Source organism: Chiloscyllium plagiosum, chromosome 10, assembly GCF_004010195.1.
Source record: "Chiloscyllium plagiosum isolate BGI_BamShark_2017 chromosome 10, ASM401019v2, whole genome shotgun sequence".
Taxonomy (NCBI): Eukaryota; Metazoa; Chordata; class Chondrichthyes; order Orectolobiformes; family Hemiscylliidae; genus Chiloscyllium; species Chiloscyllium plagiosum.
This window is the reverse complement of record NC_057719.1, coordinates 6,185,934-6,212,836: the sequence shown is the minus strand read 5'-3', so window position 1 is coordinate 6,212,836 and position 26,903 is coordinate 6,185,934. Positions and strand designations below refer to the sequence as shown.

At 41.3% G+C, this 26,903-nt stretch overlaps 1 protein-coding gene across 1 annotated transcript; it reads left to right on the top strand.

Annotated features, from left to right (window-relative positions):
- The first annotated feature begins 2,598 nt into the window (after positions 1-2,598).
- LOC122553356 (calmodulin-1) lies at positions 2,599-26,689 on the top strand. The gene is made up of 6 exons (XM_043696951.1): positions 2,599-2,760; positions 5,768-5,798; positions 7,912-8,055; positions 12,931-13,037; positions 14,116-14,251; positions 25,843-26,689. The coding sequence occupies exons 1-6, from the start codon at positions 2,758-2,760 to the stop codon at positions 25,869-25,871; spliced, it is 450 nt and encodes a 149-aa protein (XP_043552886.1). The 5' UTR covers positions 2,599-2,757; the 3' UTR covers positions 25,872-26,689.
- The last annotated feature ends 214 nt before the right edge of the window (positions 26,690-26,903 follow it).

Sequence of the window (26,903 nt, the reverse complement as noted above, 5' to 3'; positions counted from 1 at the left end):
GCTCTTCCAGCACCACTAATCCAGAATCTGGTTTCCAGCATCTGCAGTCATTGTTTTTACCTAGATCGCTATCCACTCTTTTCTATGTACAACTATATAAATGCATAAAATACTGTAAATAAGATTGGGGATTAACATATGTCAGGTGCCACATGGAAATATGATGTTGTGGTAATAACAGATGCTGCTCTGTCTTTGGGCTCTATCCCCATCTATTGTTCAGTCCTTACCTTCTCCCCCTACCCTATCTTCCGCATATAAACTGACATTTCCTAACTATCATCAATTCTGAGGGTCACTCAACCTGAAACATTAACTTTGATTTCTCTCCACAGATGCTGCCAGACATGCTGAGCATTTCCAACAATTTCTGCTTTTGTCTTTGGGATTCTCCTTTACGTTAGCTGCTAATCTTTTATTTCTAATTCCTCCTTGTTGCTTTTATTTGTTATTTTCACCTTACGTCTTAACATTCAATATTCTTCTTGGTTCTCAACTATATTTTCTCCCTTAGACCTCTTATCCACACACTTTCTTTCTAATGTTGATTTCTATTTCCGTTGCAATGCAGGGAACTTTGGATATGTTTATGTTTGGATATGTTAACCTTTCCCATTTGATACAATATAACTTGATTGCACCTAAGCCATCTGCTCTTTGAAGGTAGCCTATTGTTCAATTACCATTCTTCCTGCTAACCTCTTGTTCCAGTTAATCCTGTTTTTGCCCCAATGAAGTCAGCTTTGTGCCAAATGATTTTTGCTACTCTGTATTGTTGCCTGTCAATGCCTATCACCATCATGAATCTTATGATTGAATTATCACTTCTCTAAATGTTCTCCCACTGTCACGTGACACACTTAATTTCCAAGGACTAGGTCTGACAACATATCCTTTCTTGTTGGACTGCACACATACTGCTGTAGGGAACTCACCTGAACACAATCTGGGAACATTTGCCCCTCACACTAAGATTGTCCGAGTCTATATTTGGGAAACTGAAGTCCCTATTGTAATTACTCCATAATGTTGGCATTTTTCTGTAAATTCCTTGCAGATACGTTCCTCTACACCCTTTGCACTACTTCATGGTCTGTAGACTACATAGCAACGTACTTCTACCCTTTTTATTACTAAGCTGTAGCCAAACTGATTCTGTCGTTCAACCATCCAAGAAATCTTCTTTTGTCAGGACTCCTTAACCAATACTGCTACCCCATCTCCTTTCCTAAACAACTAATAGCCTGGTATATTTAACAATAAATCATGCCCTTCACAGAGCAGCATCTGTTATTACCACAACATCATATTTCCATGTGGCACCTGACATCTGTTACTCCCCAATCTTATTTACAGTATTTGATGCATTTATATACACATTAACTCGAGTTTAGACTTCATTTCTTTCTCCCTTACTCCAACTTTCACCCATCAATGTAATATTCTCTATTCTGGTACCAACCTAAATATTCTGCAAACGCTGATAATCTCCAATATTCTCTCTTGATTCCCCTGTCAAACTAGTTTAAAGCCCTCCCAAAACACTCCAAATGCGACTCATCCCCAGCTTTGTTCAGCTGCAACCCTTCCAACCTGTACAGATGCTATGGACCCAAGGGCCAGTCCCAGGAACCTAGACCACTCCCGTCTTTTGCAGCCTCCTATTCATCTGCTTTATCCTATGTCTATATTCACTTGGACGGCTGGGGCGGGGGTCCATTAAGACATTTACATTCTTTACTCAAGGAGCATTGAAATCTCAACTGGAGAAAGGGTTCGAGATCGTCACTAAACAGATTCAAGAAATGTATTATATAGATTTTAAAGATATGGGGAGAAAGTTGGACAAATGGCAGTGCCATGGAGTATTAACCAAGATTACACTGAATGGCTCAAAGGACCAAATTCTGCTCATTTCTATAGGTATTGAGATGAACACTTTGCATGAAGTAACAAGGCGTTATCTGGCTGCCTGCCTTCTTCGGCGTTTGCCTCTCAGTGTCGATTAGCAGCTTCCACCTGGACCAGGCCCCGGTAGCGGTGTTTCCAGCGACGCCGCCGCCATCGGCCCGGCCGCGGAGTTGACGCATTGCAGGTACGCGGCGGCCAATGGCAGGCCGGGTCTCATCCGCTCCCTCATTGCAGGTGCGCCTGCACCAATCGCCGACGGCGAGACAAAGCTGATGGACGTCCCCTTGACTCCCTCCTCCAAGCCGACACACGTCCCCGAGACACAGAGAGAGGGCGCGCGAGGCGCCCCTCCCCCTTCTTCAAAAACCAACCGTCCTTCCGTCCCCCCCCTCCCCCACGTCCCGCGCCAACAAGGCAACCGAGCCCCTCTCACACCTCCGTCCCTCCCAACCAAACCGTAACCATCCGCCTCGGCGATGTAGATCCGTGCGCAAAACGCAATCGGCAGCGCGAACGGAAAAATACTGGAAGTCCAGGTTGGGACGCAAGGAGGAAGGTGGAGGAGGATTGATGGGGAAGGGAGGGGGGGGAGTGAAGGAACCACTTGACACTCCCTCCCTCCGCCACGGACCTCAGCACACCTTCCCCTCCCCCCTTACGTCAACCGTCTTTCCGCGGCTGCCGGCGGAAGGATACACGGTATATATGTAGAGGGGAGTAGAGGAAGAGCGCGGTAATCGGCGCCAGTGGGACCGCGGTCACCGGAGGAGCTGCAGTCGTTGGTTTCTGTGGTCAGCACACGTTACCCTCCCCCTTTTTTAAAACAAAAAAAAAGCAACATTCGATATGGTGCGTATGTTCGGCAGGAACCGTTAGCTCTCCTGTCGTTTAAAAGCATATTTTTGAAAGAGAGCGGGCTGTTTTATGTTTTGTTTCGCGCGCGCGTGTGTGTGTGTGAGTGAGTGAACGGTGGGCGAGCCATCAAAATGGCGGCGGTTGTCATGCGGCGGCGGCTCACGCCGTTCGGTTAAAATGTTGAGGTGGGGGTGCTGCGGGTGGGAGAGAGGAAGTTGGTTCGAGCATCTGGCATAGCGGCCTCCCTCCCTCCCTCCATGAGGAGCCGGCCTCTGTCGGGTGGCAAGCGGGGGAGCTGCTGCATTGTGCTCGATGCGCTACTAAACGGGCGGCGAGGGACTGATCGCACCTGCATTTCCGTTAAATGTTCGCATCTGCTTTCCCAGTGCCAGCCCGGGGTATCCTTAGTTGTGCCCGTTTTGTCCGTGTGCTCTCTCTTTCCCCCCCTCCCAACATCAGGACCCCTTCCTCAAACTCAAAAGGACCGAGTGTCCATTCGCTTTCCAGGGTTTTCCTTTCAAATCGGGCGGAATCTGCTTTGTCAACGGAGCAGAATGAACTTTTAAATTCCTTAACGCTGCACAGAATTTCCTTGCTTGCAAGTACACTACGTAATTGCAGATTTTTCTGCTTCGAGCGGTGAATCATTGTTTTGCCACCTAGAATGTAGTATACCTTGTCTCCAGCTTGCATTTGTGTTGCTGTCATGTATAAATGACACCTGCGCCAGCATGTAAATCACTAATGTAAAACAGCTTTACGAGAAGCCTCCTGGCAATAAATTTGTTTTTGACCTAGCTAGCTTGTATTGGTTGTCCTCTGACTTTGCCTGTTAAAATTGGATGCTGCAACTATGACTAAACACAGCAATTTTGCTGTTGTACTTGAGCTGAACTGAAATGGCTAAATCATAGCTTGAACTAACTTACCTGAATGTGTAACCTTCTGGATATGAAGTCAAGAATTTGTATTTGGCTTCAAATGGATTTTGTCAATTGCTTCAGTGCTATTATCAACCTTTTTTCTTAGTGTGCTCTAAGGTTGCAGGGTTTTGAAGTGAAACTTCAAATGCCCTTAAAGTTGACATTTTAACGATACCAGTTATCCAATTAGTCGAGATAATTGGATCACTCCAGGTGTTAAGATGGGAATTGAAACTTAAGGTCAGACCCAAAAATAAAATGCTCCTTCAACCTGGAAAAAGACTGACTGTAATCAGTTTTTGTGAAAGGTATAGATGCATTAAAGTTTGAATTCTGCTGCACAGTGCACATCTCCTCTGGATGGTTGCCAGTGCTTGTACTCCATGATGCACCTGAGATTTTCCACCTTTGTCCCCAGCCAGTTAAAACACCCTTTGAGCTTAGTTGGGCATCAAACTTAGTATTGTCACTATTTTGAATCCTCGTCACTATTTTGAATCCTCTTCACTAGGACATTGTGCAGAATAGGAAATATTACTGCCCCCTCCTGGAGATTAGTGTCTACTACATTTTCCTTCATTGTATTTGAAATTCCCTTATGACTGAATCGGAGTTTTGCATCCCAATGATTTCTTCCAAAACCTGATTCCACTAACATTTTAATTTCACTACTTTCACTTCTACTAGAAAATAAGCTGGAAACTGGAACTAAAAGCTTAGTTTCTATGCATCAAATTCAAAAACCAAGTGCCTGTGCAGATGAACAAATCAAACCTTTTGCTGATAAGTGAAACTGCTAAAACTGGAGGTTTGAACCCAGCTGAGCTGCTGTATTCACCAGTGTGAAAAATTGCTGAGGATGAAATGGGATGCACATGTTTTGAGCAAGCATTCAGTGATGGACCATCTTCACTTGAACCCTTTAGCTTGATAAATATTTAAGCTGATACTGGGCAGTTTGAAAAAGACATTTCTGCATTTTGAAGCTGTTTGGATTACCTGTCTGATATTGAATGATTTTGATACTTTGTCATCGATAATGACATTGCCCAATTGTTGTAATTTGGGAACTGATGGGATTCGGTGGAGATTCTACGTCCAAAAGCGGCAGTATGTGCATCTTCCATTTCATTTTCTCCACAACGTCTCTTGCCTTCACCAGACATTAAGATGGAAGACACTTATGGTTGTCTTTGGAACAGCCTTTACTCCCAGCGATAGTCAGATTATTTCCGATACAAGAAACGAAGAACATTCAGTGCAAAGCTCCACATTACTAGGTGAATGTCTGCAAAGCTCTGGATTAATTTTCCAAAGTGTGGAGTATGCACTCGTGGTATCTGTTAAATCTAATTATTTAATCTTCTGAAAATATCAATAACTAATTGGTTTCAGCAAGCATAGTGAGGGTTGTATTATTTCCAGTCTGCCTGAGTGCTTCAAACACAGATGCGATATAACTACTCAACTGTCCTATTTGGGATGTTGTCAAACTTCTTACAGCACATGGATTTCTGCAGTATACTTCTCTAATGGAATTGCCATAAATGCATATTGAATCAGTTTTTAGCAGCTTTGTTTGTGGTCCTGTTTATGACCAAGTCCTGTTTTTAAGGTCTAGACAGATCAGTCTTCAAACTGGCCTGGGAACATACAACTTCAGCCAACACTGCTTTGTAATTTTGTACCTTGTATTCTAACATTGTGATTTGCCTCCCTTCCCATTTGATTGGCTTCAAGTCCTTAGTATTTGAATGAAATATACCTGCCTTTTTAAAACTTGACAATAGAAATGTCATCAAAGCGTAAAGAAGAAATTGCAAATGGAGGTATGGGCAACATCTCGAGCAAAACAAGCTAAGTGTCATTGACTCTTGACATTAACTCAGTCTCCACTGATATGGACTAAAGTTTCTCCAGCAGTTCTTTATATTGCAAAGCATTTCTCAGTAATTTTTGTCTGCCAAAAAGTGAAATATGTACCTGCAAATTTCAGGTTATTGCTTTCTAAAGTCTGTCCTCTGATTTCTAATGTTTCAAAATGCAGCTATGTATAATGGCTTATCTTGTCTTAACAGGCTGACCAACTTACTGAGGAGCAGATTGCTGGTAAGTGACTAAATATCCTTATGTTAATTGAGGTTTCATGTGAATTATAAATTTGTACAAATGCTAGATGTAACCTTTGAAGTGCATTAAATTGAGAATTTTAATGACTTCAACAGAGGAAAATAGGTATGAAATGGTAGCTTACTGAAGCCTTGAGTCTGTTTGCAATGTCGAACAGTTGTGTACACAAGCTTGTAGGTACTACAGTTGACCTGTCTTCATAGGCAGCTGCATAACATGATTAGTTATGAAGTGAGCATCTTTTAAGGTATATATTTGGATATGTAATAAACTCAGTTAAACTACCCAGGAATGGAAATTTTGTGTAGGATAAACACCTAGACTTGTTTTATAAAGTAGGTGCCTAGCAAATCCAGCTGCTGCACTCTATTGGGGCCCCCCAAGCTTTTTAATTTTTGTGCAGAAGGTTGGGATTCCCAAAACATGAGACTACACTCTTGATTCATTAAGAAATGGGTCCATTAGATTGTCAACTGATGCTCGCAACTCAAGATTGACTGCAATCTGCAGTCTTATTGAGAGCGACTGGATATTGTGCATCAGTGTTCCTAACTGTAAGGAGGCAGTATGGGGGTTTTCAGCACTGAATATTTATGCCTTCCATCTGTTTTTGTTTCAAACAATTTAATGCTCAATCATAACCTGGGTCCCTCTGACCATCTGCTGTAGGGTTACAGGCTGTCAGGATGAGCTATCATGACCAAGGAACTGGAGTTTGGGGTCAAATGCAAAAAAAAAAACCTTGTTGTAGTGATTTTCTACTTTCAACGTTTATTTGAGTAGTTTAAGTATAGAACTGTTAAATGGCATATGCACTTAATTTTGCCTTGAGATTGTTTATATGTAATTTCCATCCAAAATGCTTAATCTGACATAATCAAACAGTGAGCATTGCCCTGTTTCAAATCTAGAGTAGGCCTGGTTAGCTGCAAGTACTTTAAGCTGAGTCTTGATTATCAGCAGATTGAATGCAAAATGTGATTATTTCAAATAGTGGTAAGTGTCCCACTTTCTAAACAGATCATCATTTGGTGGCATAATTAAAGCATTATCTGCCTGCTGTTTCCTGTCTTAGTGAAGTTCATTCCTAGTTTACTGCAATTTAATATACTGTGGAATGGAGTTAAAAGATGGAGTTGCTTCAGGCAAACGTTCAAGAAAATAGTTTGACCTGTCACCCATCCAAATTGATATTCTGCCATGTCCACACATCCTGTTTGGTTCCTGGATGGATCATTAACTTATATCAATTGCTGTTGCAAGAAAAGTGAATTATATAAATGGTGGTGTCCAGTTCAAGAAGCAAATGCAAAACTTGAGTTTTGTTTCTACCATGGTCTGCAGTTTTTAATACAGATTACTGTAAAAGCTGACTTTTGAATGCAGTTACATAAAAATGTGAATTTCCTACTAATCAATTTTATTAAACCAGTTTTAACAAAACTGTTGATATTTCAGTGTGGAGCATTGAAGAGCTATCAATCCTGTGGGCCAAACATGTCTTTTGTATTGAAAGTTAATTCTGACAAGTCAGATTTTTGGATCTTGAAACTCCAGACTTTAAAACCCAAAAATAATTCTATAACATGAAAGGTTAATCTTGGCTACTTCAAATACAGGGAGCTTTGGAATCCTGTGCCTAAGCTAACTCATATCAGTAACCACCCTCAACTAATTGGTGTCTTCAAGTTGCTAAGAAACTGTATTACATCAGTTACCACATGTGGAGGTGTTATAGTTGCAAGCCTGAACATGCTGATACTGGCTGACTGTGTGCACCCGATTGATTAGCATATTGTCAAACTTTGAGCTAAGCAGTGGAGTGAAGCACTCAGTTTAAATATTGAAGCGTTAGTGGGATGTGCTAGGATGTTAGCTATTGCAATCTGACTTGTTATCCTGTCATAGAAAATTATAGGGATTATGGACTTTCTAAAACAATCTTGCATGTTTTAAAGTAACTGATTCATGCATTTGACCAGCAACTTGGATCATATCTAAATTGGTCTACCCTGCAGAATCCTTCCTGGTTTTTAATTTTGCAGTTGCTGCTTTAATGTGAAACTATCCTTTTTTGATTTTTTTTTTTCAGAGTTCAAAGAGGCGTTTTCCCTCTTTGATAAAGATGGTGATGGCACCATAACAACGAAAGAGTTGGGGACTGTAATGCGATCTTTGGGTCAGAATCCTACTGAAGCAGAATTACAGGACATGATTAATGAAGTTGATGCAGATGGTAAGTTCAGCTTCTTGTGCTGCCTTGCTTCTTTGAAAGCATATTAGAGACCATTGTCTCCTACCCCATCACTTTGTGCCAAAAGATGGGTTACTTCAAATGCCAGGATGAATTTGTTGAGTAAATACTTGAACTCTGTTTTAAGTATAGTAGATTTTTCCTAGTGAGCTCGAGTATGTATGATATAGCTCCTTGAAGTTGTCTTGTACTAACAAGTACTGTTGTCAAGCTTTTATCCAGGATTGGAATAACTGGCCATGTTAATCTTTTCTATTGCAGAACTCCATTCCCTCATAGCTGAGGGAATGCGGAATGGCAGTATTCTAAAAATTGTAGCATTGAGCATTTTCACTTATGAATCAGTTACTGGTGATCTTTTAATCGCCTGTTATCTGTAGCAGAGTACAACATTCTAACATTTTGACCATCCTTTTTCCATAGTAAACATTTCTTGCTGTATAATCAACGTTTTCTCCAAGTCTTGAGCTGCTAAATGCCAAACATCCAGGAATGGGTACTTGTAAGAAATCTACCAATTATTCCTGAATCTCTCATTGACTTGAGGGGATCCTAGCTGAAGTGGCAATGATTTGTAATTGAATGCTTTTTCTGTGGATTGGAAGGACAGGATGAAGTTGGTCTGTGCTCCAAATCCATGATCAAAATGGGATCAGGCTGGACTCTGGGGGCCCATCCCCTCTAAGCAGCTTAACACCCTTCTGCAGAGGCTCCCATTCTAACCAGCCAGTTTGGTAAGCACTTGGATTTGAGGAGTGGGCAAGTCACAAGTCAACTACTGTCTGACTTAAGTATTGCTAATCTGTCAAGTAAGCAGAAACATCGACTGCATTTTGTGTTGAATTTACCTTTATGACTGAGCTAGTTTCTGTTAGGCCTAAGTACTACACTAGCTTTCTTGAATGGTTGAAGTATTACAATAAGTCATTAATTGCTTGTGACTTTAGCTACTGAAAGTTGTTGAGGAGCAACCTTTGCAACTCTGAAATTCTTGTTTACTTTTAATCAACAGTATATAATTGACATAATTGCCCACCCCTAATTAGGTTTTGATTTGTAAATTGTCTGGTCAAATTGCTAATCTTGCATTTGAATGTTATCAGTCATTGTATTGATCCCCTACACTTCATGCAGCATTGTGGTGCACAGGGCAAGTCATGAGTTGTTTAGAAATCGCTGAATTGTGATTGTACTATTGCATTAAAGTTATTGAGTCAGTCAGGGAAAAGCAGTGTGCAGTCTGTATACGTTATGTTGAATTTCACATTAATTTCTTGTTGCCTGACTTGGAAATTTTTGTCTCATTGGGCATGGTGTAGTGGTTAGCACTGCTACCTCACAGCGTCAGGGTCCCAGGTTCACTTCCAGCTTCTGGTGTCTGTGGAGTTTGCACGTTCTCCCAGTGTCTGTGTGGGTTTCCACCAGGTGCTCAGGTTTCCTCCCACAGTAAGATGTGCAAGTCAAGTGAGTTGGCCATGCTAAATTGCCCATGGTGTTCTGTGCATTAGTCAGAGGGAGGTGGGTCTGGGTGGGTTGCTCTTCAGAGGGTCTTTGTGGACTTGTTGGGCCAAGGGGCCTGTTTAGACACTGTCGGGAGTCTAACCTAATCTAATTGCCCTATTGTTACTGACCATAAATGCTCCCAACAGCAGAGTATTGATGAAGCTGCTTTGCAATAAAATGGATTTCAGTCTGTCTTCCAATTTCTTTAATAAATTGGAAATGGTGACAGGATATTGGAATTACTGCTGCACTGTTAATCCAGGTAATATGCTGGGGGCTAGGTTTCAAATGGAATTTGAATTCAGTAAATACCTGGAATTGAGTCCAATGAGGACTATGAAACCATTGTTAACGGTTGGAAAAACCCATCTGGTTAACTAATGCCCCTTTACAAAAGGAAACTTCTGTACCTGGTCTAGACTGTGACTCCAGACTCTCAGCAATTTGACTGCCCTGTGGGATAGACAATAAATGCAGGTCTAGCCAGTGATGTCTTCATCCTGTGAATGAATTCTGAAAAAATCCATTTAAATTGCTTGAATTCAGCTTGGACATATCTGGGAATAAGTTTTGCTTCCATCTTCTGTCAGCTAGCTCAAATGCTGACAACTACTTTCACTGAACTCCTTGCTTTCCACAGACTCCATTTAACCTTCTGTCACATTTTACTCATTGTTTAACTTTGGATTTTCTTCCCATACTGATTTGTCTCTCGCTGTACATCTCATTTAATGCACTAGCATCTCTCCTTACTAGCCTCCTTCAGATGTCTTTTGTCATGGTCTGATTAACCAGCTTTTTTTGCCTAACACTGATCAAAGCAGTTGATCGTCCTTTGGCATTGATACAGAAATGCAATACCTGCTCTTCAAAGATTTCCAAATTGAAAAGGCCTCCTCTAGGCCAAAGGTGAACTTATTGAATGTCTCAATTTAGTGTTGTTCCTGCTGACCATGCAGCATCTTGGATGATCGAAATATTTTTCAGAATAAAGATCTTTCATTTAAGTTTAGGAACATCTTTGGAGAGGAGTTCTGTTATCCAATGAATGAGGTGGAGTGATTTCTGGTTCACAAGGGCAGAGTTGTGGTGGGCAGCAGAAAAATGGAGTTAAAGCTTTTGATTGATTGATTTAATCATTTACTGACTGATCTGACAATGACTTCAACTCCATTTACTGAATGACAGGGCAGTCTTGAAGTTGGTAGCTATTTCTTAGAATATGGAGGCCAACTCTGATTGGAACTCCAGCTTGCAGATTTAACATGATCTCCAGCTTCTCTGCTATCCAAGACTTTCTCTCCCTCTGCCCTCCCTTTAAAATCTATTGTACCTTTTTTTCTTACCACAGGTTCTGCCTGACCTGAATTCTTAATGTTTTTGATTCGGTCTCATTCTTTCTTGGTTGAATGAAGGCAATGCTAATGACACTGATTCAGTTGAATCCCAGGCTAATTGACTGACTGTGTAGATTTTATAACACCTAAAATATTAAGAGTTCCTGCCTGAAATGTCTAACTTGGTCATTGTCCTGCTACATTAACTATAATTGCATGCCCCTGGTTCTAATTGTATCAACATATCAGGAAGTAAGTAAACCCTCCTGATCATTAAATGGCTCGAGTATTGGATTACAATAGAACAAGAACTTGCACCTAAAATGGCTCTAACTAAACCCAAGGCATTGTGAAACATAATGAATTCACTAGTTTTAGTTTGGAGTCTGGTGCTTGTGGGTTCCAGGTGTGGATTCCTGCCGTGTTGGATTGCCACTAATTGGGTGGATGAAATGGTATGGTTTCTGTTGACCATATCCAATCGATTTTCATGTTGGCTTGTCCCAGTCTCTGAATCCAAAGCTTGCTAAAATCTGAGTTCTTCGAGCTAATTATTTCTTGTCATTTTACTAAATTGATTGGATTGTAACCTCCTTGGGGTAATTAATGCTATTTTGGGCAGTTAAAATTCTTAAGCCTATATATATTTAAAGATGAGACCTGGTAGTGTTTAGCTGATTTGATATGTTTACACTAAACTCTGCTTTGTATTTGCCCACTTACTGAGTTCAGATTGCCAGTTTTTAAGTGCAAGTGAGCCAGCAACTGGCTTGATTTGAAATAGCAGTAGTGTATGGGTTAAGCAAAATGTTTGCCCATGTTTTAGTGAACTGACGCCCGATGATATCAATGGCCTCTTGTGTTGTAACTGTTCCAATTTGTTTGGAATTGTGCGTTAAAGCTTCAACTATTTCTCAAGGCTGATGAGATTCAATAAGACAGTGGGCAAATACAAAAATTCTTGTACCTCCGGTGCCATTCCATTTTTAAGACTATCTGCATACATTGCTAGTGGTGCTATACTGTTGCTTCAAAAAGTCACTAATGTAATCAGCAAAGAAAGCAAGGTATTATTGACATCTAAAAGCTACCTTAAGCAGAATCTAGGTACTAATATAATCTAATAATTCAAGAGCCCTCCTAATCCAATTGTACTCCAGACTTGGCAAGGTGGTTAGCAAATCCTAGGAAACTAGTTTGAGGCTTTTTAATGTCAGGTGTCTGGTTTATTTCCTGTTGAACAGGTTTGATGTTTACAATCTAGGTAGAAACAGGAGAAAAGTCTTCTGTGCTGCAAAACATCGCAGATAGACAATTAGAGCAATGCTGTTGTATAATTTTAATTACAATGGGAAAAAAGTGCTGTAAGGTATTGAAATGGGAACAATGAAAGCTATTATAGAGCATAATTAACTATATACACTGTCGTTTCTGATTAACTTGGTGGCTCTTAGCCTGATTAACTGGATAATTCAGTCTGATCTATTTATGGCTTAATAAGATTGGAACATGGTTTTAATTAGGCCAAACTATATGGGGTTGCATCCAATTTAGAAAATTGAGATGTTCTTGAGCAGCTTTTAATTGTAGCTTTGACTAGTATTCTTAACTCCCTACAATTTACATCTCATCATATAGTTGCATGTAAACATCAGCTAAGTTTTTAGCTGCTTAAGTATACAAAACAAGATTACTAAGGCAGGCAGTGTACTTTGCCACAATTGTCTTCCCTTCCTGGCCATATAGTTCAGCATTGTTTTGTTGTCTACAAAACTGTGCACCTGATTTTGACATTCTGCACACTTAACTTCACTGAGGGTTAGCTGATTTTGGCAAATGATGGCAAACAGCAGCTCAGTGCCTGTATTTGCTGTTAATGTCTCATTGACATTGGGGTGTCCTCAAAGTAGAGACTCGATTGTTTCATGTGCCTCTGGTCCTTTATGGTTCATGACTATTTATCACTTTTTTAAGCCTTATTGTAAATGTTCCTTTTACTCCACCCCTAACACTTCAGGTAATGGAACTATTGACTTTCCTGAATTCTTGACCATGATGGCCAGAAAAATGAAGGACACTGACAGTGAAGAGGAAATTCGTGAGGCATTCCGTGTATTTGACAAGGTAAGCACTTAATATGCGGACTACCATCAATTATGACTTTGTACAGCCCCTGCATCTTTGGCTACATTGAGCTCAGTACCAATCATAGCACTAATTATCTATAATTGGAAATAACAATCTGTGACCTCCAAGAAATGGACTTTCTCTAACAAGATGGAATTCAATGCACAGCATGATGGCAAACCTTGCCTTAATGTTCACAGTTGCATTAAGCATTCACTTTCTATTACTTTGCCTAATTGATTTCACTTGGCCCTAATCCAGCATCTAGTTTCCAGTTGTGCTTGTTGCAAATGGAAGCTGAAGCATGTTTCAAACAGGATCAAATTGCTTTTCTTTAGAGAAGATGGCTTGAAAAGTTAATATTTCTCTTCCTTGTTGCTGCTGTTTAACTCAGAAGCATGTGACTATGCTGTCCTTGCTTGTTTTGGTCTCAGACTCTTGGCAACTTTATTGCATTTGAAGGAAACAATTCAGGCATTTTACCAGCAGTGTTCCCTTTGTTTTTTGTGCTGCTATGGACCTCAAATGGTTCTGCAGTAGCAGCTACAGAAGCAGTGGTGTGCTGAGCAGCAATGCAGAGCTTCCTGGTGGTCATGCAGCTTAAAGGGAATGTAGCTGAATGGTCAGTTTCTGCTGAACATGAAATACACAATCTCCTGTCTGTAGTGCTGACAAGATGCTTGTGGGTTGAGCTGATGAATATTTCTGGTGTAGCGGGATACTTTATGATCTGAGGTGGAATTTCCTTGCGCCTTTTTTTGGGTTGATCACTTGTGAATTGTATTGTTGTAAATTAATTCCAGATTGACTTGAGCCTCTGGGCAAGATAAGCATTTAAAAGCAACCCCCCCCCCCGGCTGTTGAGTTTAAATATGATCACTTTCTAATGGCGCAGCTAATAACAAATGCAGACTGAGGTTTGTTTACTTTAGCATATGTTGCCCACACTTTCTCCAAAAAGATTTAGCTCAGTGGGCTGGATATGGATAGCTGGTTTGTGATGCTGAGACTCCAAAGGACTCATCTGTTAGCATACATACTGCAAGATCTCTAACTTCATTTTGATTTTTCTCAGGATGGTAATGGTTACATCAGTGCAGCAGAGCTCCGTCACGTTATGACAAACCTAGGTGAGAAATTGACAGATGAAGAAGTAGACGAAATGATTAGAGAAGCAGATATTGATGGTGATGGCCAAGTCAATTATGAAGGTATACTTTTACTTTTTAATCTGGTATCAATAGGTAATAGAACATCTCTTGAACAAATAGGATTAGAGATCTAAATTGCTAGTTAATCATAGGTTCTGATTACTGTGGCACTGCATGCTATAAAACAATGCTCTATATGATCCAATGAAGTTTGCATTTTGAAAGTGCATATTTAAAATTGGATACATTTCATTAACTTTTCTTCTTGTTCCTTGAGACATGCTTGCCTTGATTTGGGAATCATGTGCAAGTAATATGCTAAAGAATGTATCCCTACCTATAGATGTAGCTTTCAATTTCCTATCAAGACCCTTCAACTGCACCCTCATATACTGACTTGTGCTTCAGTCTTACAATTATTGACTACATTTTTCAGAATGTTGTAACTTATTTTGAAGTTATCCAGTGTTCCTTATGTCCACATGTTGGATCAACGGGGGTAGATAACTCCCTCTGCCCTGCATCCTCCACCCGCTCTCTCTTTCTCCCCCCCCCCAAAATACTTAAGACCCATTGCTTCAGATGTAATCCTGTTCTGCTAAAATGGCTGAGATCACTGGCTTACCAGTAGAATAACATTTAAGACTTTGTTCCTGTAAAGTACGTGCTGACGAAAGGAAATAGTTGTAAAGTTAAACCCGAATAAGAATCTTTCTAATAAATGAACCTTTCTAATATTTCACTAAAGATCAAATTTTCTCCTTTGGTCTAAGCTTTACTGTTACACTTAACATTTTATACACTGGATGTGTAGTTTGGTTCTCTCTCTGGAAGTTGGATGTGACACCATGGTGTGGTGGCATTATGATTGTATTGTAATCCAGAGGCCTGGGTTATATTCAGGGTGTCTGGTTCAGTTTCTACCACTATGAAACCACTGTCCATTGTTAATACAGCTGATTAACTAGTCCCTTTAAGGGAAGGAAACTGATCCTTACCTGGTCTCTCCTGTGTGACTGCAGACCCACAATGTGGTTGATTCTTAACCACCATTGGAAGGTTTGAAAGCAGGTGGATCTCCTCACTTTAAAATCTCCTTAAACAACTTAAGTAGCCCTGAACAGCCTTGTTTTGGGGGCTTGTGCCAAAATTGGAGTTCCCTCTCAGACAAGGTGACAGACAACCTGACCTTGATGTCAAATGTCTCAGATCACCCATCCCTGAAAATGTTCTGTCCCACTGGCAGAGCAGACACGTGGTTACTGTTGCTTATGGTCAAAAGGAGGTTCTTTAGGAGTTTTCAACATTTGACTCTGGACCCTGTGAACACATGGTATCATGGACAAAGAAACTCAATGCAGTGTACTGACTCCCTTCAGGTTGGTAAATCTATTCCTTAGCAATCACTTCTGTTTGGAGGAAGCAGAAGGTGGCACAAGCAGGATGCTGAGTGAAGATTTCAATGTCCACAGCTTGAGTCAGTTGAGCCCTAAAGGACAGTGGACAATTGGACTTATTCTCTCTCCACCTGCAGTGTAACTAGACAGAACTATTGATCTCATTTCTCACCAATCTGCCTGCTGCTGAGACTTCCACAGAGCTGTGGAAACAGTGTCATATTGATCTGTTATGGTGCTGTACTACACAGTTCAAACAGATTGAGCAGCTCCAGATTGGGTATCCTAAATGTTATGTACCATCAGAGTCTTATTCCAATCTAATGGGCTGGCATATTCTGGTCCTACTTTATCATTGATCACAGTTCAATGAATGCTGGAGTGCATGCTAGGAGCAACACCAGGCAGTGCCTAAAAATGAGGTCTGAAACAGATCAATAATCAGACTACCTGAAACAGCACAAGCTGCAAGTGAGACAAAGCTAGATTCTGCTACAACCAATAGGTCTGATCTAAGCCCTGCAATGCTGTCACATCCAAGTGAATCACTAGAGATGGCAGCTCAAATATACCAACAGTGGAATCCCACACTGCAGTAGAAAGGGTAACACTGAAGCACTTGCTTTCACTTTGAGCCAGATGTGCTGAGCAGATAACCTATCTTGGCTTCTTTCAGTTTCCTGACGTTAGTACCAGTGTTCAGCCAATTTGTTATACTAGACTACACACCATATCAAGAAATGTCTAGAGGCATTGGTTACAAGTTATGGGTCCTGGCAATATTTTGGTAAATGTCTGAAAGACTTGTTCCAGAACTTGCTATACTGGGACCAAATGCACAACTGTGTATACTGGAGAAACTCAGTCTGGCAGCACTTGTAGAAAGAAAGCAGAATTGACACCTTGGGTCCAGTGAACCTTTGGATTCTGAAGGAGGGTGTGACTCTCTTTCTGTTAATGCTGTCAAGACTGGCTGAGTTTCTCTAGCTTCTATTTTTCTTTACCATACTTTGAGCTAGCTATTTCAGTAGCTATTTAATCCTTCATTATTAAAATACTGAGTTGACCAGAAGTCAAACTGGATTAGCTGTTTTAAATGGTGGCTATAAAGAGCAAGTCAGTGAACTTGCCTGACTCTCCAGCCATCTTTGCTGCTTGAAAGGAATAGATCAGTGTGGTGGAATACTCCATGTGCCTGTATAAGTGCAGCTTCAGCACTCTAGCTTGACAGCATCTGAGATGAGGCAGCCTGCTTGATTGGCACCATATCCAGTCATTCCCTCTACTAATGTTCAGTAGTGGCAGTGCATAAACATATAAAATGCACTGCAGAAATTTGCAAAATCTTTAAGCACCTTCCACAACCCTGACCACTTTCATCGAGAAGAGGGCACATGATGGAACATGATCAGATAGCATGTTTTGGAGCTTGTTTTCCATGCAGTGTGGTTTTCTGCTGGTTGCTCAGGTTTCCTCCCATAGTCCTAAGATGTGTAGTTAAATGGATTTGTCATCCAAATATGTAAGAGGATGGTGTTCGATCTAGGTGGATACTCCTGAGGGTTGGTGCTGACGATGGACCAAATGGCTCCTTCCTGCTTTATGTAGGGATCCTGATTTTGTAAAACACTACCTGCACATTCTCTTCCAAACCACCACCTGATTTTGGAAATGACCTCCTTCAGTGTCAAAATGTTTGAATGGATGCCCAAAAGCATTGTCAATCCAACTATAGCAAATGTACTCTAAGCAGCTCCCTACCTTGAACAATTGGACAGGAAAATGCTAGCCTGTCAGTGACACCCATGTGTCTCACTTAAAGGTGGAAAATTGGCCAAGTGTCCTGTACAAAGCTTAAATCCAAGGTACAGTTATTGCTCCACTAGTCTACTCCATTCATGAAGTGGAGGATGTTGTCAACAGTGCTATCAGTGCTTGGTAGTGACTTGCTTACTGGCACTGGTTGAATTTTGCTAGAGCTAATCATCCATTTGTCGTGGTGGCCTTGGTTCGGATATCAACCAAAGAGCTGAATTTGAGGTTGATAGATTATAGCTGAGTTTCTTCATTCAAGGCAACATCCTTGAGCCTCTGCTCTACCCCCTCTAAAGCTACACACTATACCTGTAGTGAGGTTTCCAGAGCTGTGCACAGTACTCTAGCTGTGGCCTGATCAGTGCTTTGTAGAACACTAACACTACCTCCTTGTTCTTTCATCATCAACTGATGAAAGTGTCCCACATGCTTGCTTAACTATACTATTCTGGTACCATCACAGGATTTAAAGGCATCAGGATGAGTATATGAATAGGAAGGGTTTAGAGGGATATGGGCCAAATGTTGGCAAATGGAGCTAAGTTAGTTTGGGATATGTCATGGATGAGTTGGAATGTCTATTTCTGTGTTGTATGTGGATTCAAGGGATCTGCATTACCCAAAGATTCCTCTGATCTCTAAGCAATCCAATGTCCTGCTATTTTTTAAATGTTTTACTTGTTTGTTCCAAAGTGCATCACCTTGTACTTATCAGGGTTAAATGCCATATGTCCATCTGACCAGCTCCTGTATATTTTCCTGTAACCTATCACCATCACTGTTAACCACTACTAATCTTGGTGTTGTCTGCGAATTTGCTAAACATTCCAACCCACACTTTACCCCTTGTGTATATAAACAATAAGGGTTCTGGTACTGATCCTTGTGGTATACTGCTAGACACTGTCTTCCAGTCACTCAAACAGCTTTCTGCCACTACTGTGCCCTATTACTAAGCCAGTTTCTGATCCATCTCATCAAGTTGCCCACAGTTCTGTGCTTTAACTTTCTCAGTCTCTCATGGGCCTTGACAAAAGCTTTGTTAAAATCAGTGACCTACATCAATTCGACTTGATTCACCCATATACTTGTTAGATATTTTTGGAAAATACAATCAAATTTGGGCATGACCTCTGACAAAACCATTCTGACTCCCTGATTAATCCATGCCTTTCCAAATGAGTATTTCACTCCTTCAGAACTTTCTCCAGTAGTTTGCTTGAGTTTCACCAGTTCATCTCTACCACCCTTTATTACAAAGTGGAGCCACATTACTTGTCCTCCAGTTCTTTGGCATTCCAGAGCAAGGTTTGTGAGCAGATTTGCACTGAAACGTCTGCAACACAAATTCCCAGCTCGGTGAACAGAACCACAACATTTCAGAGCAAGCTTGAACTATAATCTTGTGGTCTCTATTGCCTAAGTGCACCCCCCACTGCTGCCACATCACTTGTCTGGCTTCTTTCCCCAAAACCAGGGTCAGCACTGCTGTCCCTTGTTGAACTTATTATGTTCTGGGGGAAAAAAACACCCCTTTTCTGTCTCTCTCTCTCTCTTTCTCTTCCCCCCCCCCCCGCCCCCCCCAACCCTGCCCCAATTTGTTGGGAACATTGAAATCCTAGTTTTGATATCCCCTTCCTTACCTCTGAAATGTCTCCATATTTTCTGCTGACTCTTTGGAGCTTGTGATACATTCATGAGATGAAAGGTTCATTTCCAGACATTTCATAACCTTACTAGGTGACCTTTTCAGTGGATCGCGTGCGAAGCAATGCCGGAAATTCCTGCTTTCGTGTTTGGGTTTCTTTGGGCTGGTGATTTATTTCCTGTGGTGATGTCACTTCCTGCTCCTTTTCTAAAAGGGGGGGGTGGTAGATGGAGTCCAATTCGATTTGAGTTCCAGTTGGAATGCTGTGCTTCAGATTTCTTGTGCATGTCATTGGCTTGTCCTAGGATGGATGTGTTGTCCCAGATGAAGGGGTATCCTTCCTCATCCAAATGTGAGGATACTAGTAAGAGGGTCATGATCATCAACTAAGCAAAAAACATGTATCCTGGTGGCTAGTTTTCTGCCTGTTTGTCCAATGTAGTGTTTCAGTCCTTGCATGGTATTTTGTAAATTACCTGAAAAATGTGTTGCTGGAAAAGCGCAGCAGGTCAGGCAGCATCAAAGGAGCAGGAGAATCGACGTTTTGGGCATAAGCCCTTGTAAATGACATTAGTTTTGCTTGTCTGTATAGGGTCTTTCAAGTTCATTAGTTGCTGTTTTAGTGTTAGTGGGTTTGTGGGCTACCATGATGCCATGGGGTCAGTAGTCTGGCAGTCATTTCAGATGCCTTTTTGATGTAGGGGAGTGTGGCTAGGGTTTGTGGACGTGTTTTGTCTGCTTGTTTGGGTTTATTGCCGAGGAATCGGTGGACTGTGTTCATTGGGTACCCATTCTTTTTGAATAGTGTATAGGTGATTTTCCTCTGCAGTGTTTGCTTGTTTCAGCAATGTTCTGATGCAGCTTCATTCGTGGGTGTTGAGATTGCATCTGTTTTTCTGTAGATGCTAGTTTGAAGTTCCCCATTGGCTGTTTGCTCTACTGTGACGTCTAGGAATGGCAGTTTGTTTCCTCTTTCGTGAATTTTATGCCAGTAAGGGTAGGATGGCCTTTAAGGTTTCCTCTAACTTTCATTTAGTGATGACAAAGGTCATCCACATAGTGGACCCAGAGTTTTGGTTGGCAGAGCTGTTTGCTTAGTCTCTGCATTACTGCCTCTGCTAAGAACCCTGATATTGGATATCCTGTGGGTGTTCCAGTGGTTTGTCTGGGTTTTGTTGAAGGTGAAGTGGTAGGTCCACTAGCTTGATGCTATTTTTCCTTGCTGATTAGGTTAGTGGTTAGTGGTGTTTGGTGTATGTGTCTTTGGGTCTTCTAATAGGTAGTCAGTGTTTCCTTGGCCAAGTTTATGCTGATTGAAGTAAATGGGCTGTGACATCAAAGGAGACCATTATTTCATTCTCTTCTAGCTTAGTGACTTTGGTCTTCAGGAATTCTTGGGTGCAGTGGTGTGGGCCTTCTAAAGTGTTTTAGTCTTTGGTGTAGCTCCTTGGCCAATATGTAAGTTGGTGTTCCAGGTAGTGAGACTATGGACTGAGGGGGGCTCCTGGTTTGTGAATTTTGGGTAGTCCATAGTGGTGTGTTGGAATTTTATCAAGTGTTAGACTCTATCTATCACCCCCTGAGAAAAGGAAATGACATTACCAACCCAAAGAAAGCAGGAATATTCAGCATAGCTTTGCATGAGGTCCACTGAAGATGCTACCTAGTAAGGTAAAGAAACTTGTGGAAATGAACCTTTCAGCTCAGCAAGCAAACCTACACCCAAAACCTCAACCTGAGCTCAATCTTAACACTTGCTCTCATTTATGAGCTTGCCCCCCCCCCCCCCCTGCAACATTCATAAGCTTGATTGACAAAGCTTTGTTTGAGGGTGCTTCCAAGATATCTCTCTCCTTATTGCAGTAATTGACTCCTTATTACCACCTTTTTTTACACCCTCTGACATGCCTAGAGATCCTAACCTTGGAATATTGAGTTGCCAATCCAGCCCTTCACTCAATCATGTTTCTGATGACCATATCATACTTCATGTGTCCATTCAAGTAACTAATTCATCAGTCTTACCATTACTACTCCTAGTCTTAAAGACCATCCAGCCTTGCTTTAGCTTCAGACTTTCTTCCTGTGCTGCAGCATGATCTGTTTCATTGATTTGTCTTCTCTGCCTGCCAGACCAGTTTGAACTCCTACCAATGGCACTAATAAACCTACCTGCGTGGATGTTGGTCCCAGTATGGTTCTGGTGTGTATATATATTTGTATATGTCCCACCTTCCCCAAAAACAGTCCAAGTAACTGAAAACCCTCCCTCTAGCACCATCTTTTGAGCCATGTGTTCAGTGTCTATTCCTGTTTCTGAACTCAGCATCTGGTACTTGGAGTATTCCTGAGATTACAACCACTTGAGGTTCTGCTTTTAATCTAATGTCTAGTTTACTGAATTCTTGATGTAAGACCTCATTCCTCACTTTGCCTATATTATTGGTACCAACGTGTGCAAGACCTCTAACTCATCACCCTCTCTTCCTGACCCAGGCACCACCATCCTGAAGTCGGGCATTTCTGCAGTCAGTTTATCTGCTCCCCAACTAAAGAATCACCTATAACTTCCTTCCTTCCCCTGCCTTCTACAGTCAAGTTGCTTGTGATGCTGGAGCTTGGATCTGATTGTGTTTGAGATACCAGCACTCTAACCAGCATTCCATTTTGGAAGCTGATGTGAGTAAATCCCAGGGACTCTTGCACTACCTATCTATTCTCTCTGGACTGTCCAGTCACCCATTCAATCCTTTCCTCTGATCCCTTGAACTGCCATGTGACCACCTTTCTATATGTGCTATCCACTTAACACTCAGCCTTGTGGATGCACCAGTATTTCCAACTGGTGCTCCAGCTTGTGCAGATGGGGCACTTGCACATGCTCATCTTGGATACTGGCAATGTCTGAGGCTCTACACACGAGCTACACATGCTGCTGATCTGGCCTTTCCTGAAATGTCAAGATTACAATTAATGCCTTAGACTGGAATTTCACCTTATTTGTTAGGCTTTCTCCTCTAGACAAACCTTAGCTGTAAGGTCCCACTGCTCTCTCCCTCTTGGATAAGAAAAAGGTGACCAGTCTGCACGAATCCAGAGCATTCCTTTTTAGAAGTTACTGTAAGCCACACTAGATTTATTGGCTTACTTGCTCCTACATCTTTAAATTTTTATCCTCCCCTTTAAACCTGTGCCTTCTGATTTTTTTTTTTGGAGACTCCATACCTGGTGAAGACCTTGCATGACCCCACAATCCTCTACTAAGGTCACTCCTTTCGTCCATCCCCTCTTCTCCTTCTCTCTTCCCCCCCCCCCCATTGTTTTCAGCTTAATCACATGCCTCCCATAGCTGGTGGACCAGAATTGTACACATGCCAAATGTGGCCATTCTCATGCTTATGCAGATATAAGTGCATCCAAACTCCTGTACTTGGTGTTCTGATAAAGGTGTGTGCCAAGTACCTTTGCTGTCACTCAGTGACCTATGTACTACATCCACAGATTCTTACCTCTAATGAAGTCCTACCCTAGTTTGTCTTATCAAAACTTTGCATTTATCTGCACTAACTCCTACCTGTCACTCAGCAAGATCCTGTTGTACTGTTAGATAATTTGTACTGTCCACTGTGCCACCAAACTTAGCAGTCATGACTCCTATTTCTCAAATCTTTTATATAAACAATCATCCTTGGATCTAGTGCTGATCCTTGTAGCATGATGCTAGTCAGTCTGAACAACCACCCTTTATCTCCTACTATCAAGCCAATTTTGTAGCCAATTGGCTAGCTGTCTGTGGATACCATGTGATCTGATCAGTCTACCATGCAAAACCTTATCAAAGGCCTTGAAGTCTACATCGACCACCTCTACTGCTCTGCCTTAAGTTGTTTACTTGGATTTTAAATTTCCATTCACTTGTATCTTATGCCTTCTTTTCATTTCAAAAATTAACTCTTGAATCATTCTGAAATTATTCCTCATCTTGTGCTTTACCCAAATGAGATCTCTGCCTCTATCTTGAATCCTGGCACACAACTGTAAGAAAACACTAAATGCATGTTTCAGTTATCCATTGATAAGTCTACTGCCTGTGGGTGAATTTACCTGGAATCTGATGTGAATTAACATAAGACTTCATTTTATTTACCTTTTTTGGAGAAGGTATAAAAACATCTGCACCTTGATGCAGGTCTTTCAGTTTGGTTCGTGTCTTTCATGACCCACTGTTTTAATGTCTTTGTGCTTCAAAAGTACTTGCCCAATCACTGGGCATGTGCAAGTGAAGCTGCACAGTGCCAATTAGCTATTCTATTTTGTTTTGAGGATCAACCGTGCAGGTATTGCTTTTTCTAAAGGTGCTGTTAAAACATAACATTGCAGCAAGTACAGGTCCTTTGACCCTCTATGTTGCACCAACCTGTGAAACTAATCTGAAGACCATCTAACCTACACACTTCCATTTTCATCCTTCTGTCTATCCAATGACCATTTAAATGCCCTTAAAAATTGGCAAGTCTATATAGTGGTGCAGGTAGGGTGTTCCATACCCTTCTACTGAATAAACTACCTCTGACATCTATATCTATTGCCCCTCAGTTTAAAGCTATGTTCCCTTGTGCTAGCCATAACTATTCAAGGAAAAACATTCTCACTGTCTACCCTATCTAACCCTCTAATTATCTTGTCTCAATTAAGTCACCTCTCCACCTTAACCAAAACAGCTTCTCCTCATCCTAGTAAATTTCTACTGAATCTGTTCCAAAGCTTCACCTCCTTTCTACAATGTGGTGACCAGAACTGCACTAGTTTTGTATAGTTGCAGTATGACCTCTGCACCAAAACCCAATCCCTCTATTAATAAAAGCTAACACACTATGCCTCAATAGCCCTATCCACCTGGGTGGAAGCTTTCAGGGACCTATGTACATGGACACTGAGATCTCTGCTCCTCTACACTACCAAGAATCTTACTAGCCCAGTACTCTGCAGTCCTGTTGCTCCTTCCAAAGTGAATCACCTCATCTTTCCGCATTAAACTCTATTTGCCAGCTCTGGAGCTTCTGTTGTGGTTCTGTTCGCCGAGCTGGGAATTTGTGTTGCAGACGTTTCGTCCCCTGTCTGGGTGACATCCTCAGTGCTTGGGAGCGTCCTGTGAAGTGCTTGTGATCTTTCCTCTGGCATTTGTAGTGGTTTGAATCTGTCGCTTCTGGTTGTCTGTTCCAGTTGTCTGTTGCAGTGGTCGGTATATTGGGTCCAGGTCGATGTGCTTATTGATTTGATTGATTTTAATCTGTGGATGAGTGCCATGCCTTTAGGAATTCCCTGGCTATTCCTAGGGAATTCCTAGAGGCATGGCACTCATCCACAGATTCAATCAATCAATAAGCACATCAACCTGGACCCAATATACCGACCACTGCAACGGACAGCTGGAACTGACAACCAGAAGCGGCAGATTCAAACCACTACAAATGCCAGAGGAAAGATCACAAGCACTTCACAGGAGGCTCCCAAGCACTGAGGATGTCACCCAGACGGGACAAAACGTCTGCAACACAAATTCCCAGCTCGGCAAACGGAACCACAACAAGCACCTGAGCTACAAATCGTCTCTCAAACTCTGGAGCTTCTGTCCCTCTAACCTGTAATATCCATTGGCACTATTCGCACCTCTACCAACCTTAGTATCTGCAGATTTACTAACACATCTTTCTATGCCCCCTCTCCAGGTCCTTATAAAAATGTCAAACAGCAGTAGAACCGGAACAGATCCTTGTAGTACCCCATTAATAACTGAACTCTAGGATGAACACTTCCCATTGACCACCACAGTCATTTTTCAGCTTGCCAATTTCTGATCCAAACTGTAAATCACCCTCCATATGTCTGTATTTTGTGCAATAGTCTACCATGAGGAACCTTATCAAATGCTTTACTGAAATCCATATACACCACATCAAGTGTTTACACTTGTCTACTTGTCCTCAACTCCAGTAAGGTTTGGGAGGCATGACCTACCTTCACAAACCAGGACATTTGCTCTCCTCCAGTCTTCTGCCACCACTCCTGTAGTTAGCTGAGTGGGCAGAGTCTAGGAGTTGTTTTAAATTCCAGTGAAGCTGGCACCTACCTCAATATCAAGACACTTAAAGGCAAACTTCTGTGGGTTGCTGAAATTGAAATTGATTTCAAATCTGGCTCCGGAGATAAACTACTCTGAAGTAGGTAGTTTAATCAGTTCATATGTAATGTTTGTTTGCAGTAGATCTCCACATGTTGAGGGGTTGTCTGTGCTGATTTTGATTGTATTAAAATGACACCAAAGGTGCTGCCGTGACTCCTCCGTCTTGTTCAGTCAGGCAAGATGGTTACTTTTGAACTGAGGTCAATCTGAACTGATACTGATCTGTTGAATGGAATATTAGGCTGAGGGGTGGCCTTCCAGGCACTTTTTTTAAAATCATGAGGGGCATGCATAGGGTCAGTAGACAAAGTCTTCCCTCAGGATAGGGGAGGCCAAAGCTAGAAGGCACATGTTTATGGTGAGGGGAAAGATTTAAAAGGGACCTAAGGGGTAACTTTTATGCAAAGGGTAGTGCATGTATACAATGAGGTGCCAATGGAGGCTGGTACAATGACCTTTAAAAGGCATCGAGATGTGTACATGAATAGGGAGGGTTTGGAGAGATGGCTGAACGCTGACACATGAGCCTAGGACTGATTTATGCTGTACATTTCTGACTTTATTCTAAAGTAAACTTCAATAAAAGTCTCAATTCTTTTGTCCACAGAATTCGTACAGATGATGACTGCAAAATGAAGAATTTTATCTTTTTCCCCTTCCTAGAAAAAAGTTCAAATCTTTTACTTACCTCTTGCAAAATGTTCATTTATTCATTCTGTTTCTGTATAGCAAAAGTTACTGAATGTCAAGAAAAAAAAACCTGTCCACAAACTCTGCATGTAAATGATCAGTGGTCCTGTCCCCAAAGATCTTCAAGCCATGCATCAGTAAAACTTGTACTACCTTAAAAACTAAGGCAATTGGACTCTATGAAGTTCCTTGCTGAAACACTGTTTGGGCTGGCCAGTTTTTCATGCATGCAGCTTGACAGTTGAGCACAGCCTGGCTCTGTTAATTCCACTTTATGTTCTTTGTGGGAATAGTTTAGTTTTTCCAGTTTATATATTGTACCAGGATTGTTCCTGAAAAGTTGGTTAAATTTTGAGTGCTGAGGCAAGAAAAAAATAGGTTGTAATTATATGATGGTCCCTGGAGTGGAATTGTTTTCATACTTAGTGTGCTCACAAAACAATTACCAGGATTGAAGATCTTGATTTAAACTAAAAGGATGGCATGTCTGTATAAACTTGGTTAACGTGTCTGATTGCACTATTGTGAAACGGATGTCAGGCAATTTACCGTTCACTGAATTTTTAAAAGTTACCTATGATAAGGGAGTGTCTCAGACTCTCGTGTTTAACTTCTGTTCTGTACCATAAACTTGGAGCCGTCAGAGTATATATCTACATAGGACTTCAGCACAATGACGACATGGCTGTTCAGCAAATTACAATTATGTCCATTCCAAGTTGTAAATGCTAGTCTTTTTTTCCAATAAAAGACCATTAACTTAAGTCTCTTGGGTGCCAAATTTATTTAATTCACTTTTTTCAGTTACATTCAACCTGTTACTAAAATTTTCTGGTTGGTTTTTCATATCAGCCAATGATCGCTGTGCTTCAGCTTATGTAAGACCATTACACAAGTGGATGTTTGCAAGAAATGTTTTTAAATGGGCCTGTTGAGTGGTTTCTGTTCACAGTAGGTGAATGCACCAAATTCTCTCAA